Source organism: Lupinus angustifolius, chromosome LG12 (assembly GCF_001865875.1).
Source record: "Lupinus angustifolius cultivar Tanjil chromosome LG12, LupAngTanjil_v1.0, whole genome shotgun sequence".
NCBI classification, from domain to species: Eukaryota; Viridiplantae; Streptophyta; class Magnoliopsida; order Fabales; family Fabaceae; genus Lupinus; species Lupinus angustifolius.
The window spans coordinates 17,229,585-17,246,599 of record NC_032020.1 but is presented as its reverse complement, the minus strand read 5'-3'; the positions used below and the strand labels follow the sequence as shown (position 1 = coordinate 17,246,599).

The window sequence follows — 17,015 nt, the reverse complement described above, 5'->3', positions numbered from 1 at the left end:
GTTGTAATGATATCATCAACGGACTTAGTGTTGTAATGAGCATTTACCCATTTTTAACTTCTTACCTCAGTCCTTAACAAAACCCTTAAATCAAGTATTCCAGGATAAAATTTGTTCTTACAGCCCAGTTAAATTTCAGGTACAGGAATAGGGAATAAAAGGGTCAGAATAAGAGCTACCCCAGATCTGCTCCAAACCAGTAAGTAACCGTTTTTTGGGAAGACATTGTAACAACAGTAGTCACTAATCAGTTAGACAGTTATCCCAAAGGGATATAAGTCAGTAGAGGGAGAGAGGATTCATCCATGAATTGAAAAGGCTAGAGGAAGAGTCACCACTCACGAGTCTCTTGAATACTTGAGGATTCATTGTTATTATTCATTGTCTCAGAATCACTACGGTTCTGTATTGGAGGCTTGTTCCATCAATATTTTCTTATTGTCAGCAATTTTGGTCTAATTCTATTATAAATAATTAAGTATACTTGCCATAACTGTGGAGCAAAAACTGCAAGTATTGTAGATTAAAAATTGACCTGAATTTGGGTTGGGAAGCTCAGTAGGTTTTGCGTATCCCCACGTCTTGCCACCATCAGATGATTCTGACATACAAACTCTATTAATGCCGTCAAATGATCTTAATAAAACACGTAATGTCCCTTTTGCAGTTTGATAAGGCACTGGTTGGATCACACTCAGAGATCTATTTTCAACGTAAATTGGGCCATATTTGCTCCAAGACCTGCCAAAATCTGTTGTCACCTGTTGCATACATTAAGAAATAAATCTCAGCCATTTGACATGTCAAGGGATCTCTGATTTAAAAAACCACCCAGCTAAGATGTATTTTGTTAAAACCTCCATCCAGGCACCCCAGGAGTTCCAGCTTTCAACAGATGATCCGCAAAATAAATGACCGTTCTCTAGCAGAATGGGCTGAGAAATAATAGTCAAACTCAGAACTGGTGGAATACAAATTTTGTTTAGGTCTGAATTCCAAATCTCTTGCTATGACGAGCTTCTTTCGTACCTTATTCTTTATGGGTCCTAATATACCAGGAGGAAGCTGTTCTCTTTCTGTCCAAGTAATGCCTTTATCATATGAGCGCTTCATGAATCCACTCCATCTGAAATTAAAAACAAACCAATTCCACTTATATGAATGGGGAAACAAATAATAAACTTCAGTCCTATATATGGTAGTAAGATGACTAATTGAGATAAATAACTACACATGGGACAAAGCCCTTAATGATTCGTCTCAATCTAACTGCATCTCTATTACCCGCTAGGGCCTTGGGGGATCTATTTATGATAAGTTGTAATGTAAATTGAATAATACATCTTTCTTTCTAATATACTATTTGTCATGGAAGTATTTCCGTATAGAATTTATATTTTTTCTACCCACAAATTAGAATTGACTTCATTTATAAATAAGAATTCTCATACTGAAACTTGTTCTGTTTCTAGTATTCTCTAGATATATCATTCTAACTTCTAAGTTTCTAGCTGCCTAGTCCACTTTATTGGATTTTAATAAGCAGGAGTAATAATAAGATTAAAAATGGATACCAATTACCGTAGTAATAAATAAGAAAGTGCTGAAAACATTTGATGCAGTGTAGTTTTATCTGGAGACAAAGCCGATATGACGATACCATTACGTAAAATTCACTTTGTTTGGCTAATACAATGTCCACTGTAATTGTATACTAAATTGGATAACATAAACCTAGCTGTTTCAACTACCAAATATGAAAGCATTAACGGTAATGATAGCTCAAATAAGAGGAAAAAAAGAGATATTAGTATATAAGAAAATAGATGGTTAGAAACTTTACTTCTGAACTTCTTGGCCTATCTTGTAGAACAGAAGCACCTCTTCTGATGGAAGTTTAAACAGTACAGGGTTCCACATAGGAACATTAGGTTGTTCATCAGCAATTACCGGCGATTCCCATCTTCCATTCTATTCACAGAGTTAATGAAACATTCAAAGATCTCAGTATTCTCCTATAAATGAGGAAGGTACAAAGACAGACATTGTTTAGTTTATGACTGAATAGATGTCAAAACTGGTATCCACTTTATTCAAGAAACATTTGAAAAATTACTTAATAGGTGCATTATAACATGCAGTTATATAAATTGATGTTAATTATACAGTAATAACTATTTTCAAAAGTTGTTGACTTTGCTGAGAACATAACACATTGTTAAGTGTTAAGGTTTCATCTCAAAACCAATCGGGTATAGAGGAGCAACCCAACATCTATTTAAATCATTCATGAGACAATGAGATAGGTGACGTGAGACTTACTTTCCAACGTGCCCCCTCCGCATAAGCCTATCGTACCAGGCGAAGGGTTCCTTTGACTCATAACTAAAGGGCATCTTTTGGCCCATGATAACCGGAAAGAAGTTGGGGCTCTGGCTCTGATACCATGTTAAAGTTTCTCTTATTATCAATTGGTTTTGAGATGGAACTTTAACGCACATTGTAAAAAAGAGAAAGATAGAAAGAATTGGAGTTGAATAGAATTACTTTATAAGTCTGCAACCATATTTTAACATCAGGAGCCCCCTCTGATGTGCCTCCAAAATATGCAACCAAGAAATGACCATTATCAACCTGCAGAATTCAAACAACATAGTATTATTAAGCATTGACTTAATTTTCCAGTAAAATTTGATAATACAAAAATGGAACAAAGAAGAAACATGTTATTGAATTTGTTGACCTCAACAATGGTAGAAGCATGACAAGTGTTGAATGGAGCTGACTTTGCTGGAAATGTGAATTCTTCTGCTAGTGGCCCCTCTATTGGACAATTCTTTGCCATGACTAAAATTTCAAGTTCTGATGTTGCTGTGTTTTATTACTGCTCTCAACAATCTCTTGCAAAATTTTGCTTCTATCTCATGAGGCGCTTCAATTTGTAAATCAGATCTACAATTAAATAAATACTCCTTTACTAAAATGCTGGTTCAAATATTTTAATTGGAATTTGGGAAAAAAAACTATTAGTCATTCCTTCTTCCTCTGCAACACTTCATCATTATATTCATACAACCTATGATATCTTAATTTTCAAAAATTAAATGACAAAATATATTTCAATAATAATAAAGACAATGGACTAACTTACTCTAATATTAAATTAGAAAAATTTATTTTACATCTTAAGCATCAATTATTTAAAAATCGAATTGTTTAAATATATTTATTAATTCAAACTATAAAGTTAAGTGAATCATTTTCTAATAATAAATGAAAGTAAAAGTTTAAAACCTATAAATAAGATCAATAAAAATAAGTAATTGAAGTAATGTAATTATCTTTCTTTTATGAATATGAACGAAACTTACCTTAATCATCAAAAACAGAATCAACTGCCACACGAGCACTTGTGCAAGTTGTCCACTACAATATTACTTTACCATAGAGCCCTCGGATATGGAATCAAATTACCAAAGACCTATTTTGTTTCCAGATATTTAACTGAACAGTCAAATATTTATATATGATTAAAATAACTTTTTTAGGAAATAATAATTAAATATAAATTTTGAATAAAATGATGATAGTGTAGAAAATATTTATATTTATATTTTATTTTCACTTGATGAAATTAATAATAATTTGTGATTGTAGTTGTAGAGAAAAGGAAGCTTCCTGTTGCCTTTCCAATTTATTTAATATTTTATTTAATATTTTAAAGACGAATAACATAAAAATTATTAATTTTCTTATATTATTACATATTAAAACTACTGGCTCAAGCGATACACTTATATATGCTTGTTTCCTTTTAATTTAGACTCCGGTGAGTTTGAGTGGTGTATATAAAAAAATTCTAGTTAGAAAATTTAATCTCTAATATAGTTGATGTTCTAGACTTAAAGTACAAGATTGCTTCACATACAAGATGATCACACCACAAAAATATTACATACCTAATCGCTTGTATTAACAAATAATAACAGATATTTAATTCATTTTTCATACTTTTATTCTATAATTCTGCCTGAACAAGTATGGTAAAAAATATTTGATTATTAAAATAAGATCTCGGAGGGTAGACATCATATGCAAAATCCAATTGTTACTTTTTGTTGTTGAAAAGAAAGAATATCAATTGTTACTCAATTCCGAATCATTTGTGGGCATGATGATGCTATTCTTAGATGCAAACTAATAAACCTTTTTTGGATTTGACATGATCTTAAGTACAGCAAATGTTGAAAGCAATACATGTTAAGAATTGTTTGCTTCAATCTGTTTTATACTTTTATGTGATTTGGAGTTTCTCAAAAATTTGTATTTTATTTTATTAATATTTTTTTAAACATTTGCTTTTAGTTTTTTAAACATTTCTCTTTCAATTTCATTCACCTTTAATGCTTTCGGATTTAAAATCTATGGATGTACTAAATTAAAGTTAAACTTTTAAAAAAGTAGACAATAGTATATTCTTTGTTATGTAAAAAGTACTTTTAGAATTATATTTCCCCCCCTAATATACCAAACTGAAAGTGTATCTTTTATTTTTCCTTCCTAAACCCTTACCAAATATTAAGTTGAGTTATTTTTTTTATTTTTTGTAAAGGTATTAATTTATTGTGTATATATGACAAGACTACGCTCTTCCCCGATATTGAAGAGTCCAAAATTGAATTATAAGAGGAATAATTTTTTTAATTTTAATTTTTTATTAAAATAAGTTTTAAAAAAATATTTTCTCCACTCATCACAATCTCCATCTAGTACTCAAAGCAGAGAGGATCTAAATCCCATATAAGAGGACTTATAATGTTTAACAAAGTGGTTAGAGACTACTTGGTTTAATTATTATTATTTTCATATTAATCTATCCTAATTGGGATATGACATGGTCATATTTTATAGAATATAAAAAACAGTGTGATATCCTACTATTTTATTTGAAAATATTGAAGAGGTGTGAGAATTTTGAGTATAATATTTATGTATAAAATGTAAAGATTTAGTAAATGTATCATCATATATTACATTTATTTATTAGTCAAAAATGACAGATAATATAATAATTTTATAGAAAATCTTAAACTAACAATGCATTCATCTTTTTCTCTAAAATATTGTTCATATACTTAAAAAATAAAGTTATATTTCATATACTAAGTATGCCCTAGATTGATTTATATTTTTTTAAATGAAAATGTTAATTTAATAGGAGATGTGAAATTTTGGGTTTCAATAATTGATTATCTTCCTGTTCTATCATTTTATCTTTTAGTCAATGATATTTTGTCAATATTTCCAATAAAAAATCATATAAAAATCTAAAACAAACATGGATACAACTAGGGAAACCACCTGAAAGGCAAGTTGGTATGATTTTTGTTGTTGGGATTATACGGTCAAAAGCTTATACTCTTCTTTCCATAAAGAAGTAAACATAAATTTCTAGAATATTGTATTTAAGAGAGAACACAACTATATATATATATTGTAACTCCAACACATATGATAAAACAATTCTTTTTTGGTGAATACTATGACAAAAATCTGCTAGATATGTTTAATAATAGTATTCCAACTTACAAGTTTAATAATAGTATTCCAACTTACAAGTAAGGGCCACCACTTCATAAATAAGGGCATTCCCTCACTTCCCCATTGGTTGCCAAAATGCGAATGTTTCTACACCACAGTCTTTAGGTTTTTGAAACTCGCTTTATCTACTTATTTTAAATTAATTATTTATCCTAATTATGAATTTTAGGGAAATTAAATAGTTTAAATTAATAAATATATTTAAACTATTAAATTGTCTTAAAATTGATAGTTAAGATGATAGGTAATCGAGTAAAATCCTCTTTCTTATTTTATATATTATTAGTATTTAATGACATTAACAGTAATAAATAAATTTCTTTCTTTATAACAAAGCCATGTGTACTTTGAATCATGTTTTTAACTATTGCTAATAAATTATGATATTATAATACGAGAAAAAGTAATTATAACGTGTTGATTTTTTTCCTTAGACCAGAGTAGACTTATTATAATTTCAAACTTGACCAGCGAAGCCTGGTCCAGCCGAAAAGAATCTTATAGAGAGAGAAAGTTAGAGCGAGAAAGAAGAAGAAAAATGGAACCGTCGTCAGCGGCGGGCGAAACGAATAAGATAGCGGTGAGGTCGTCTATAGTGGAGTCATTTAGTGGTTGCGGACTCTCCGGGATCCGAATCGATAAGGAGGAGTTGAAGAAACAGCTCACCATGCCTCAGTACCTTCGCTTCGCAATGCGCGATTCTATCCGCCACCAGGACCCTGGCGCCGGTGAGAGCCGCTACATCCGCCGTAACGACGGCGAGGATACTGCTACTCCGCTCTCTCCTATGGTCGTCTTCATCAACCCCCGCAGCGGTGGTCGCCACGGACCTGTTCTCAAGGAGCGGCTTCAGCAACTCATGAGTGATGAACAGGTTAGCATTTTATGTTCTTCTTCGTTATTCAAATTTCTAATGCAGGTTTTGAATTTCTGTTGCTTGTTTTTTTGAGCTTATTTCCGTGTAAATATCTGTCATTGAATAGAAGAAATCATATAATTATGTTGGAGTTGGAGTAGTAATAGTTAACTGATTATGAACAACGAAGTATTATTTTGACGGATTCTACTAGTGAAGGATAGAAACTAGAACTAGTCACCATTATCTGTTATTTAATCCCTTTATTCTATGTTTGATCCTTCTAGGATCTCAGACTCTTGAGATTCAAGTTACATTACATCCATGAATCACTTGTAAATGCACGCTGGTGGTAATTTTTTGCTTTGTTGTTGACAGTTTTCGTACTAACTTTTTGTTCTCTTTTTAATTTATTTATTTCCATGTGATGATTGAGGTTAGGTTGTATGCTGCAGGTTTTTGACCTATCAGATGTGAAGCCTCACGAATTTGTACGTTATGGATTGGGTTGCCTAGAGATGCTGGCAGGTCTTGGTGATACTTGTGCGAAAGAAACTCGTGAAAAATTACGGGTTGTGGTATGTTGATAAATGCTCAGTACACTAGATCATGCATTATATATTGCACATGGAAAAATTCTGCATACAATTGCATATATTGTGATTCATGTACCTCATATTATCTATATTGCCAAAACTTGGCTTCAGTGTTTGGTCTCTTCCCACTGTGCATACTTAATTCAGAGAATTTGGAAGTCATTGTAATTAGGATTAGTTATTTTATTGTTTCTTTTCTTTTCCCTCTAAATAAAAGTGAAACAATAAATGCTTGACAAATAAATGGCCATGAACTTTAAAATATAACGTGATTGCAGGTTAAGATACTACTTAGCCATAGTTGCAATAGTATGTACTGAATTCTCATATTAGATACCAGTACTACTACAGTAGCAGTTACATTGAATGAATCTTGTTGGTTGAACAGGTTGCTGGAGGTGATGGCACAGTTGGCTGGGTATTAGGATGCCTCACAGAGCTTCGCACACTAGATCGAGAGCCAGTTCCTCCAGTAGGGGTCATACCACTTGGTACAGGCAATGACCTGTCTAGGAGTTTTCATTGGGTGAGATTTCATATGCTTGAAAATTATGGGTTAAAAGAATGTTGTCTACTATGCTAATCTGTCGTTCTGATATTTATTAGGGTGGTTCCTTTCCATTTTTATGGAAGTCAGCTATCAAGAGAAGTCTATCCAAGGCTAGTACTGGACCAATTCATCGTTTGGATAGGTATGTCTTATCTTTTACAGTCACAATTTCAAGTGTGGTTTTGCAGATTTCTTCAAGTTGTCTGCTAGAAATAGTTTTATAAAATTTATCAGAGCCTGATGCCTGGAGACATTGGCCTGTAGGACCTATGTTGTGGCATAGCCATGAGGCATGGAGTTCTACCCCATGTTTAATATGATCCTCTTCTTATTCAATGCAGTTGGCGAGTTTCAGTTTTAATGCCAGATGGCACATCTGTGGACCCACCATATTCTTTGAAGCATACAGAAGAGTTCACTCTTGATCAGGTTGGGGGCCTGTTTTCTTATTTCATTCATTTGTTTTAGCACTGAACTATGAATTTGGTTAAGCTTCTTTTCACAGGGTAATGTTTCCCATTGCATAGGCTACTTGGGTCCAAATGTATATTGGTCATTACTCATTAGTAGCTAGCAAAGTATTAGGCCAGTAGTCGTTGGTCATGTTTGCAGTTTTTCATGAAATCACGACTAATTCCACTTTCCAAATAGTGAATATCAAAAACTTTTCCAGTACAGTTCTTGAATCATTCTGGCTTGATTGCAGATACTATAATATATATTTTTTGATGGGTTAACATAATTTTTATAGTATAATTTTAATCAGAGATACTTTTTTACTGTACATTCCCCCTTGTTTATATAATTGACCATGTGGTCTTTCTAGAGTGTCACTGTAGGTGTAGTTGGTTCCTGCAACAAGTTCAAAGCCATTTTAAATTATACTCTTATAGAGTTATAGTTATTATTAGTGAAGCATGTCAGTTTTAAATGTGACAATGACCTTTATTATATAATAAGAAAATTTTGTTAGAAGAGCATGGTCTTCGCAAAATGTATTTTATCTTGGCAAATAATTTGATGAGGCCTGTTACAAACTACAAAGTTATTTTTGCCTGAGAGCTGAGGTATCTCATTACAAAGTCATATGAACTGATCCATCATGCTCCTTAGTTTGTTCTGTGTTCCTTTGGTACCCATGTAATCAGCAAAGTAAGTGCTGACTTAAAAACTTCTGCAAATAAATTATTCTGGAGCACTTTATGTGGTTTGTACAATTTAAGCTAAAATATGGATTGGTGGAAGAGAATGACAATTTCCCCCGAATATTTCTTGGTCTCACTTGTAAGTTCTGAATCGCTGTTTCCAGTACACTCAACTTGCTGCAGTGAAGTGTTAAATTTGTCACAGGCTAACAGTGTATTTGATTTGGCATGCAACTTGTACAATTAGTCTTTAACTCTTTTTTTTTCATTCAATTATTTTCTCGTCCCCAATTTATTAATAAAGGGTGGTCCAATGCAATAGGCTCCCACTTGGTGGGGTCTTGGTAGGGTAAATGCAGGCAACCTTACCACCAACTATTTGAGAGGCTGTCTCTAGGATATGAACTTATGATTTCATGCAACAACCTTACCTTTGCGCTGAGGCTTTGTAATATTGTTTTTTTTGCCTGCAGGATTTAGAAGCTGAGGGGGAACTGCCCGAGAAAGTTAAAAGCTATGAAGGAGTGTTCTACAATTACTTCAGCATGGGTACTTTCATCTGTACATATTTGAGGAGTTTGTTTCATCATGTTAATTATTGAGATTTGAGAATGAAGTCACTTTACCTGAGACTATTGTATTTGCATGTCAATTCTATGGAACATTATTTTATAGCCAAATTACTCTCTGCCTGATATTTTGTGTCAAAGAGTACTTTAAGAATGGAGTTACTGACTTATCATACATGCTGGACATATTTATGCATTTCTGAAGTTTGGCTTTTGGGGCTACAAAACTATTTTGTGAAACAATGGCTTCAGATGCTTAAGCAGGCAGTGATTACACCATTGAGATTGGCTCACTAAAGTCAAATATACCTGAGATTTTTATACCGTTTTGGGCTTTTTCATCTGTTCCTCTCTCCCTCTCTCTGTGTGTAGTAAAGAACTTGAAATGCTATAAATTTCTTTGACTACGGTGTTGTTTAGGAAGGAAACCTTTTCAAGTGCCTCAATTGAATTTTTCATTTGTATCTATATTTGTGAGCACCTTTAGAATTTCCTGATATTTTAGTTTACAGGAATGGATGCCCAAGTGGCTTATAGCTTCCATCATCTACGCAATGAAAAACCATACCTTGCAAGTGGTCCAATTTCAAATAAGGTATTATATCTCTTGAGCTGTTGAATGTATTTTATATATAAGTTCCCTTGTTTGCTTCAGTTTACTTAATCTGATGATTCTGCACTTTTTAGTAAGTAAACCATTCTTCTTTTTTTGCCTTGAACTTATTTCTTAGCATTCGTTTTAACAGTTTAACAGCTACCATGTCTCCTAAAAATGATGTAACGAGTGTCAGTGAATAAAGGATTGTGACCAATCTACATTGTTTTGGTTGCAGATTATATACTCTGGTTTCAGTTGCACTCAGGGCTGGTTTTTCACACCTTGCACAAGTGATCCAGGTTTAAGGTAAGTAAGATATACCAACTAAAGAAGTTTACCCTTGTGATAAATAACAAAAATAAAGAGTTATTGTGATAGCTTTTGCTTGAGGGCAAGCCTTGGCGCAACGATAAGGTTGTTGCTTAGTGACTAAAAGGTCACGGGTTCAAATTCTTTAAAAATTCTCTCCGTTTGCGGGGGTAAGGCTGTGTACATCTACCATCCTTAGATCCCACTAGTTGGGAGCCGCCACCTTTCTTTTTCTTTGTTTTTTCACCTCATGTGATGCCAATATTATAATAAAGGATTATTCATTAGTACAGCAAAAATTGTCTCTTTATTTTCTTATTATAAAAGAATAAAAAATATGAGTTTACTAAAGATCTCTGGTGTGTGACAGTTATTGGGCTTGAAGTTATAATTTTTTTGGCGTAGCTGCTCAATTGACATAGATGTGCCACTTGATCTGAATTTTGATTTGGCTTTCCTAATGGAAACATTCAGTCTCTTGCTATTTCCATCTGCTTTTACTTTATCCCTTATATGGGTTCACAGAAGCATGTTTCTATTGGCAATTTATGTACATTTTAATTTCAGAAAACCTTTTGCATTATGGACAACTTTTGTGTTTTGATGATAAAGGACAATGACCGACTTAATCACTACCTAGAATATACAGAATTAATAATTCTTAAAAATCCTTTCTTGCATCAGGGGACTTAAAAACATTTTGCGGATGCATATAAAAAAGGTCAATTGCTCAGATTGGGAGCAGGTTCCAATTCCTACAAGGTACATTTATTATCCCATATCATAATTGTTATTGGTCTAGTAAACAAAGTGATGTTTTCAAAATTCACAAAGCAATGTGTTTTATCATCACCCTTTACCATATATTAGCTTCTGGTGACTGCATTTCTTGCTTATTCCAAATTCTCTTTTCTTTTAGTTCTTCAAATTCTTTACTCTTTAAATTTACTGCCTCGGGAATGTAGTGGAGTAGCAATCACTTTTGTGAAGCTTTTTGTTTTTTCCCATCTTGCATGATAAGTTATTATTTCCTTTCAGTGTAAGGTCAATAGTTGCTCTAAATCTTCATAGCTATGGAAGTGGAAGAAACCCATGGGGTAAACCCAAACCAGAATATTTGGAAAAGGTATTGAACTTGTGTTGCCTGTGATGACACCTTGTTTGCAGCATGATATGGAAGCATTCACTCTCTGTTCTTTCTGTTTATTTGTACTTCTGTAGGACACAAATGTTGTATTAGAAACATAGGTGATTTTTACCCCCCTTTTGGGGCTAGTTTTTTTTTAAATTATTTTTTAACTGTATATAAATAAGATTAACTAACAAAGGTAACGTTTCTTTAGCCTTATCATGTCACTGAAACTATGAATAATGTCTTAGTTTTTCATCCCTTCATAATGGGAAATTTTCTGAAAGATGTTTTGGTAAAACACATGCCCATATGATATCTTCTTTTCCTATATTTTATAATTTTTTTACTATATTTTTATGATTTCCCTAACTCAAAATTGCTTGGTAATTATATCATGTGTCAACAGTGCTATTTTGGTGTTTGCCTTTGACTTTTGATCATTTTGTACTGAATCTAAACTTTGTTCACTTGATAGAGTTGTTAATTCTCTATTATTCAAATTTACGGATTTTTACTGAAAAGTATATTTGATTTACTTCCAGAAAGGTTTTGTTGAAGCTGATGTTGCTGATGGGCTCTTGGAAATATTTGGTCTAAAGCAAGGATGGCATGCATCGTTTGTCATGGTTGAATTGATCTCTGCTAAGCACATTGCTCAGGTACCACTGTTTACTGTTTCTTTTGCGATGAATTTCTTACTTCTCATGCAAAAAACTGAATAATATTCCATTACCGGTGATGCATGAGAGGTTGGCGCATTATAAATAATTGAGTTGAAGCATGTTGTTTTGTGGTTGCGTTTGGCTTATGGGGTTTGAAAGTTCTCTTGCTATTCTGCATTTGTGTTGATCACCTTCACTTTCCTGTATGCTGCCAGTAAAATATGACAAGATCTAATAATGGACCCTGCTCATATATATAGCAAATTTAGCAATCATTTGAGCACCTGGCCAAAATAATTGTGAAATTTCTCTTTCTCGATCCGCCCCATCAATGTCTCGTAAGTCGTAACTGTTCGATTCTATTTTTTATCTTTCAGGCAGCAGCCATTCGATTAGAATTCAGAGGCGGGGAGTGGGAAAATTCCTATCTGCAAATGGATGGAGAACCATGGAAACAGCCATTGAGCAAAGACTTCTCAACGTTCGTGGAAATAAAGAGGGAGCCATTCCAGTCACTTATGATTAGTGGAGAGTAATTCTTTGATGGTGGAACCTTCGTGTACTCCACTACATGGAAAATTTGATATTTTGTAAAAATCCTCCTCTTTGTTGTTTTATTAAGAAAATCCAGTTTTCGATTAGTTGTGAATAATAATTCTTTGATGGTTTTCACCGGTGGGATTCAAGTAAGGCATGTGTAATCTTGGGAATTGACGCTTCATTATATTTATATCGAATATTTATTTGTAAAAATATACTCTTCCCCTTTTGTTTTAGAGTTCTAGTATTTCAAGCTTTTAACGTAAACTCATAAAAGTTGCATTTGACCATGTACTTTATTATTTCTTTGTATACGCGTGTTTAAAAAGTTCATAAAAAACGAAAGAGGCGTTATTTAAAATTATAAGACTAATGCAATCACAACAAAAATTTACATAAATAGACTAACTTTAATGTATATTATATAAAAGTTAATATTAGTGATGATAATGTATTTAATCTTAAAGAAAGATAATACGATGTAAGTTGAAAATATACAGTAATAAGGGTAAAAAAGATATGAGAAAGTTATGTCATCTAACTATTGTTTCCTTAATAGTAATAAAATATAGAAGTAGAGGATTACCGTTATAAATAAAAGTTATATACAAGATATAGACAAGAAACTTTAAAAATAAAATATAGACAATTTATGATTTACAAACAATATTGTATACAATTCTTGTTATGTTAAGAATAAAATTACAATGATAATATATAAATATTAAATAAGTAAATTATCATTAATGAGTGTTTTTAAAGTTGAAGAATAACTTATGATGACTTTTTCATACTTTACAAAATATGAACTTATAAGTTGTTTCTTAATGAAGTAAACTGCATTGTAAAATATCCTAAGATTATCTTATTTTCAAAATATTTGCCTTTTGAATATGAGTGTAAAATGTGTGTATAAAGATTTATACACAGTCAGTGCATTATCCACCATTCATTTGCAATACTTTTATTTAAAAGTCAATGATGACTAAAAATCAATGATGGATGATGTAGTGACAGTGTAAAAATCATTTACACTGTCGGTGTATATATCTTTTTCTCTTTGAATATAATATATTGTTGCCTTTTTTTTTTTCATGCTTGGTATAACATGTTTGTTCCCACATGCCTGATATCAAATATTTACTATTGCGCATGATATTAACTATTTAATAGTAATTTAAAAACTCGTAATCAAATAATCGCATTCTTCAGTGTTCACTGGGATTTAGCTCTATCTTTCGCATCTCTGCAATCGTTCATTGATTCTGGAAACCATGGCCAGCACCAAAGTTCAGAGGGTTATGACCCAACCCATTGTAACTTTCTCCCTTTCAATTTCTCCACTACTTTTTGCCATCTAGATTTAATTGTTTTTGTTTAACCTAACCCCCATTCCTTTCTCCTTTCTCCAGAACTTGATTTTCAGGTTCCTTCAAAGTGTAAGTCCTTATCTATACTCAATTTGCTTGATAAATCATTATGGGATCGCCTAATTTTCTTATTTCTTTATCTAATTTGGATGTCTGTTTATAATTCTAATTTTCGCAGAAAGCACGCATTCAAATTTGGCTCTTTGAGCAAAAAGATTTGAGGATTGAAGGCCGCATCATTGTGAGTTTTATTTATTTTATACTTATTAATATCACATGGGTGCTCAACAAGATTGTGTTTTGTCGAATTTTAAATGTTCTGTAAGAGTTCAGAAGTCTTAATCACGAGGGGAAATGTTTTTATTTTAATTTATTATGAATGTGTGCTGCAACTAATGTTGTATTGATTTGTTAGGGTGTTTGTGCTAGTTTAATGGTAATGTTTCAGTGTCCTTTTAATCATGCAAATGCGACAATGTTAGTTATAAAAGTGGATAATTTCATGTTTTACATTGATCTATTGTAAATTTCTCACTTTCTAGGTTAGTACCTATTGGGTACTTGTTGTTTGTAGGCTTGCATGATACTAGTGTCAATTGGTGAATTGACTATATCGTGAACTTCCTAGGGTCATTTGAACATGTTCTAGTAACATTTTATGGATGCACAGTGAATTCATGCACAATGGTTGTTCCTTTTATTAGTACACTCCCCGATACCGAGAGAATTGTGACACTTCCAAGTTGTCCGCATCACTTCCCATTATTACTCTTCATTTTCCTCATCCATTTTTCTCTTCATTGCATGGGAAGGTTGACTATTTTTGGCTGAGGATGTATTTCCATTTGGGCCCCTCTTCTCTGTAGTAACTATATAATAAATTTGTTTATTTTAAGTGGCAGAACAAACGTATTACTGTTAATAGCTTAAATAGGTTTGATTGCCCTATTTGTGCTTCCAAATTAGCTTCCTGATAAGTAATATTGAAGTTGGGACGTTGTTGCAATTGGTTTGAGTTATGTTTCAAGTATAGTTTGATTTTTTTCATGCATTACTTGTTTCGTTTATTGTTGCTTTTTGGACTAGAATTGATATACTAAAAACATTTAAAACAATACACAGTGCTTCAATGATGGACTCTGTGCGGAAAATTTTGCACTGTGTTAGCCAATGGGATTTCTTGCTTTCCCCCTTTTTGTCTGTGTTCATTGTTCACAATAGACAAGGACAACAGTTGATGATGAAACTGCCATTATGACTCACTAATTAGAAGTCCCACCTTTGTTCATTTTACATGTAAGATCACTACAAATATACTTTTCTGTGCCAATCAGGAGAGCAACAAATTTCTTTACATTGACAGGGTTAGGGACATGTTTATTGATTTACATTGTCGAGAGAATCTTCAAGATTTGTTTTAAAATGAAGATAAAAAATTCATATTTTTCTTATAGAAAATTTCCGATCTCTTGTCGTACACTTAAAACTTAATGTTATCTATTCCCTTACTTTTCAGAGTAGTTGGGATTGTCATTTTGTGTTGTGTGACATGAGCTTATAATCTTTAAAGATTTTGATCTTAAATTTGCTGATTTCATAATATTTGCTAACTATTTGGTTCATAAGCTCATATATAGTGGTAAAAGGATTGGTTATTGTTGTAGGCTGATTGCTATGGATCATGTGTTTTGATTGGTCTTTCTAACAGGGTTTTGATGAATACATGAATTTGGTTTTGGACGATGCTGAAGAAGTTAATGTCAAGAAAAAGAGCAAAAAGACATTGGGTATGTTAAAGTTTCTCTATTTCCATTCCTTTTTTCTTTGCCACTTTGTCTTGCATTTTATGAATCATATTATTGTTTCAATTAGGGAGAATCCTTCTTAAAGGAGACAACATAACTCTAATGATGAACACGTAAGTAAGATTACAATTGTACTTTCATCTTTCTCATGGTTTTCTTTTGTAAATTTAAGTGAAATATTTTTCTCTCATAAATCTCCTTTAAATTTCAGGGGGAAATGATGAAAACCCTGGCATATTTGTAAATCATATGTCCTATACAATGAAACAGATGCAGATTTATCTTTTCTTTTCAGTTTAATTACAATTTATCTAGTTATCATGTTAAGTATGTTGTGTGAGAAATCTTGTTATGTATGACAGTATGAATTTTCCAGCACTAGATAGATTCTTAGTTGAGCTGCTTAGCATTTTTGTTTGTTGGTTCACCTTATCCTGCCTTCAGTTTCCATGTACTTTTCTGAGTTCGGGCACTGGGAGATGACTATATTGACTTAAAGTATGGCTGTAGTGCTAGTAGGATTTGTGTCATGGATGAAAATGCACATTTGATATATTTTCAGTGCTAACTTTTACTATGCAACTTATAGGTGACGTTATCTCAATATGTTAGATTTTGCCCGAAAGAAATATTCAAATTCCATTCAGTTCCAAAAAACTGCCATATGCAGGAAGAAAATTTTATTCCCTTATACTCTGCACGTTAATGTGGTTAAGATCCTGGGGTTCTCTTATAGCTACAGACCCTCTTATTTGCGGGTGGACATTTTTTGTCCCACAAATTGTGTCATTGCATGTAATTGGTTGAAAAAATATTTCAGTTACAAAATTAATAATTAATTATTTTTTTCACCAATCGTAACTGATGACACTATTTATGGGATAACAAATATGTACCCCTTATTTACTCAACTCACAAGACTCATCTGAACTTTTATTTTCGTTTCCATTTTTTTCGTTTGAGTTCTTCAAACCAAACATTTTAACCATGTAATTTGATTTCCATTTAATTAATAGACCAGCTATGTTAAAAATAAAGACGTAAAATAAGATGGGCATGAAATTACATGTTTCCATTTCCTCTCCCTTCGCGGTTAGTATCTTTGATCAAAACAAGTTCTCTATTGAGCTTAAGATGAAAACAAGTTCGCTATTGCCTTATACTTAGATGTAGGTGAAGCTATTTTAAGACTATTTCTTTTACCTTCATTTGTATAATCTTTAATTTATCCATTCTCTACAAGTGCATTATCTACTACCTTGAGATTTTCCTCCTAATGAAG

The 17,015-nt window shown here is 32.4% G+C and overlaps 3 protein-coding genes across 4 annotated transcripts in view; 2 read left to right on the top strand and 1 right to left on the bottom strand.

Annotated features, from left to right (window-relative positions):
• The window catches only part of LOC109362974, a 7,509-nt gene extending 4,528 nt beyond the window's left edge, over positions 1 to 2,981 (bottom strand). For both annotated transcript variants that reach the window (XM_019609094.1, XM_019609093.1), the window contains exons 1-6: positions 2,744 to 2,981; positions 2,548 to 2,634; positions 1,844 to 1,971; positions 1,030 to 1,126; positions 858 to 935; positions 536 to 761 (exon numbers count right to left, since the gene is read on the bottom strand). In XM_019609094.1, coding sequence (XP_019464639.1) covers positions 536 to 761; positions 858 to 935; positions 1,030 to 1,126; positions 1,844 to 1,971; positions 2,548 to 2,634; positions 2,744 to 2,845 — 718 coding nt within the window. In that variant the 5' untranslated portion in view covers positions 2,846 to 2,981. The remainder of the gene's footprint in view (positions 1 to 535; positions 762 to 857; positions 936 to 1,029; positions 1,127 to 1,843; positions 1,972 to 2,547; positions 2,635 to 2,743) is intronic.
• Positions 6,042 to 12,794, top strand: LOC109362362 (diacylglycerol kinase 7-like). The gene is made up of 12 exons (XM_019608095.1): positions 6,042 to 6,475; positions 6,913 to 7,035; positions 7,442 to 7,579; positions 7,660 to 7,745; positions 7,945 to 8,032; positions 9,222 to 9,297; positions 9,830 to 9,912; positions 10,151 to 10,221; positions 10,909 to 10,986; positions 11,263 to 11,350; positions 11,899 to 12,015; positions 12,396 to 12,794. Exons 1-12 carry the CDS (start codon positions 6,140 to 6,142, stop codon positions 12,552 to 12,554), a joined length of 1,443 nt encoding a protein of 480 aa, XP_019463640.1. The 5' UTR covers positions 6,042 to 6,139; the 3' UTR covers positions 12,555 to 12,794.
• Positions 13,732 to 16,251, top strand: LOC109362364 (small nuclear ribonucleoprotein E-like). Its single transcript, XM_019608098.1, has 6 exons — positions 13,732 to 13,874; positions 13,971 to 13,997; positions 14,107 to 14,169; positions 15,637 to 15,715; positions 15,801 to 15,846; positions 15,945 to 16,251. Exons 1-6 carry the CDS (start codon positions 13,833 to 13,835, stop codon positions 15,952 to 15,954), a joined length of 267 nt encoding a protein of 88 aa, XP_019463643.1. The 5' UTR covers positions 13,732 to 13,832; the 3' UTR covers positions 15,955 to 16,251.